We start from the raw sequence: 3,061 nt of genomic DNA, 5'->3' as shown, positions 1-3,061 counted from the left end.
ACTATTACCTTGCATTACTTTATATTTATGTAATTAAATTATTTCAAACCTAACCTGTCTCTCTTACTTTGCATAAATTCTAAGAAATCCTTAGTTAAACAATAACATAGAAATATATACATTTTTCTAAGTGACAAATCTAAGTTCTCAAAAGAGTTTATGATTTAGATTTCAAGTTCATAAATAATCAAATTGTCATGAAATTTTTTTGAAACATTGTTAAACATGATAAAGAATGAATGAATTGAATTAAGAGTTGTAATTGTTTTAGCTTATTCATGTTATTATTGCTAAAACTTGTGAATTGCTGCTAAATTATTTCATTGCATTTATTTTATCTCTTTTTGCATAGTAGTTGTTAATTTAATTTTAAAATCCATCACCCTCCATTATAATTATTTACTGATAACGACGGTGGATACTTGCACATTCCGAATAAAAAGCTAGGTTATATTAATAAATTATCGCAACTAACTACATATATTTTAACAAAAAACACATCTAATATTTTAACAAATATTTAACAATATAAATACCAACCGAAACAGAAAAGATCGGACAATGAACTGAAGATCAGATTTATTAGCAAATGAAAAAGGAAAAAAAACAGACCTGAAACAACAGGAATGTAATTCGGAATCAGATAAATCACAAGAAAACACTTGAATTTCAAGCGAACACTTCTCTTTATCTCAAATTACAGCGTTTTCCCTAGCCAGTATAAAGTAAAACAAAGTAGTAAGAGATTCAATATGTTAAAAACATCAATATCATTGTAATATAGTTTCTTTTTCACTGACGATTATAAAAAGGATCTTTTTTTCTTCTTCTTCCAGAAAAAAATATGATAACAAATGCATATTGTTGTTCAAGTTTCAGCATTTTTCTTAGATGAACTGACATTGCAAGATGATAACCCTATTGTATCAGGACTCTTTAACTGATCAAGTTGCTTCTTACCACGTCGAAGCAAATATTCAATATGGAGGAAATTTTTGCGATCTACTTGCTTGGAATTCCGACGGAACTCAGCCGAGACAATTGATTCAATCTGGCGTCGGTCTTCTGTAGGCTTCGAACGAGCTGCTCGCAAAAATCCTCTGTATAAACTAAGTACTTGCCTTTGCATCCCAGAAAGTTTTTGCCCTTTGGATGCACCCATTGCAACTAATCAATATATTCTGCACTGGATGTCTCTAAAAGCTGCTTACAATGTATTTTAAATGGTATTCAAGTCAATACCAATTGCAACTGTGCTACCAAAATCAGCAGGACTACACAAGCATACCTATAGAAAGAATAACACCAATCCCCAGTTTTGTAAATGAGCTGAACATATAAAACAATAGACAAAGAGACTGAACAGAAAGACAAAATTTTCACATTCAATAACATGACAATCAAACAAATAAAAAGGGCGCATAAACAAGCAGGAGCATCAAATAGTATCAGTGAATATTAAAAAAGAAAAAATCAACTAGCAGTCCCAGATCACATTACAGAAAACAGAAGTGCAAATAATTTTAAATTAGAAGTACCAACAACAACTGGAATGATGGTTACATGTTACTTGGATTCAGGTATGAGTATTGTCACAGGTATGATCAAAATTTTCTTTTTCATGTACTTGGAGGAACATTGGAGATCATATATATACTGACTTTAAGAAAAATGAAGAATCTGAGCAATATAGTGATGGTTATTGTCTCAAGTCAACAGGCTTGAGCACCTTGTATACTTGAAGTAGAAAATCATTAGGCCACCTAGAAGATAGAGGAAGAGTGTGGTTGCAGTGAGAAGTTCGGGTATATTAACTTGATCATTATTTAAAAAACTATGGCTTCTTTATCTTAACAAGATCACCGCACCAACATATTATCATTTCAACTTATAGAAACCCAATAAGTTTGGATTCAGCGTACATTCTAAAGCAATCAGTATTGCAGATGGCAAAAACTGGAAGATTGAGAAGCAAAGCAAACAATGCACGGCTAACATCATTAAATAGGGTTGATTGGCCAATTTATGTAACGATAGTGCTAGTTATATTAATTTTCTTCTTGTTTCATGTCATCTAAGAGACATTTGTTAAGAAACTCATGCATGAATCCCTTAAAGAAAAAGAATAATAAAAGAAGATGCAATAACCCAAAGAAGACTTTTATCGAATATATTGTGAGTTGCTTATGAAATAACCCAAACTAGCACCACCTAACAAATATGCTCCCCAAAATCATCCAATAAATAGATTAACAGCAAATTATTTGGAAGTTTTCAAAAGTAAAAAGAAAGAAAAGTTTGGGTATGTAGAAAATCGAAAAATTTCAAGGATAAAGCACCTATTTTGTTTATGCCGGTAAATCTATTCTGTTTGCAGGTGGAATTAAGAAAAAAGGATAAAAAATGAGTACCTGGAATGGAGGATAGCAGAAAACAAGTGTTGATAATTGCAAATTGGAAAACAGGAAAGTGTAAATGTTCCTATCCCTCACCCTCTTAATTGACACAAATCAATTTCACTTTTGCAGTATCGCCGACCCCAAAAACACACTCCACTACTTTATATTCTGGATTTGCATATTTCTTTTTATTTCACCACATAACTTATAATTTTATTCAAAGATGTTTTATTTATTTATTTAGAATATAACTTAATAAAATCTCAACTACAGTTCCACATAATTATATTTGTAAATATAGTAAAATTTTCTCCTTTCTCTAAATATACTTACTATATTTAAAAGTTTAAATTTAAATTCAAAAATAGAAAAAGGAATATTTAAAATTAAATATTTTGACTTTCACCAACTGTTTTGATTGATTTTAAATGACTTTTTACTATATATATGTGGCACAAAACATATATTTGTGAGAACACGCCACTAACATTAACATATTTTACCAACCCATTTTATTGCATATAGAACCCGAATTTTTAACATATTTTCCTGTAACTTCAAATCCAACAACAAACTGCAAATCTAAATGATACTATCACGAAAAAAATTATGTATATGATCTAAATTAATAACTAAAATAACAAAATATATTCAAAAGTTAT

At 29.9% G+C, this 3,061-nt stretch overlaps 1 protein-coding gene across 2 annotated transcripts; it reads right to left on the bottom strand.

Moving 5' to 3' along the window:
* Positions 1-507: 507 nt before the first annotated feature.
* Positions 508-2,623, bottom strand: LOC108468950 (uncharacterized). Of its 2 annotated transcripts, none has more exons than XM_017769819.2 (2): positions 2,412-2,623; positions 508-1,288 (listed from the first exon to the last, which is right to left on the bottom strand). In XM_017769819.2, exon 2 carries the CDS (start codon positions 1,160-1,162, stop codon positions 869-871), a length of 294 nt encoding a protein of 97 aa, XP_017625308.1. In that variant the 5' UTR covers positions 1,163-1,288; positions 2,412-2,623; the 3' UTR covers positions 508-868. The 2 variants fall into 2 exon arrangements, with proteins under 2 accessions (XP_017625308.1, XP_017625310.1); XM_017769821.2 differs by having other exon boundaries at positions 508-1,203.
* Positions 2,624-3,061: the final 438 nt, after the last annotated feature.

This window comes from Gossypium arboreum, chromosome 13 (assembly GCF_025698485.1).
Source record: "Gossypium arboreum isolate Shixiya-1 chromosome 13, ASM2569848v2, whole genome shotgun sequence".
NCBI classification, from domain to species: Eukaryota; Viridiplantae; Streptophyta; class Magnoliopsida; order Malvales; family Malvaceae; genus Gossypium; species Gossypium arboreum.
Note: the sequence above shows the minus strand (reverse complement) of the source record. Positions and strands in the feature narration are given on the sequence as shown.

Bases quoted from the DNA above. Each gene is read 5' to 3' on its own strand.
- LOC108468950 (XM_017769819.2), bottom strand. From the start codon at position 1,162: ATGGGTGCATCCAAAGGGCAAAAACTTTCTGGGATGCAAAGGCAAGTA.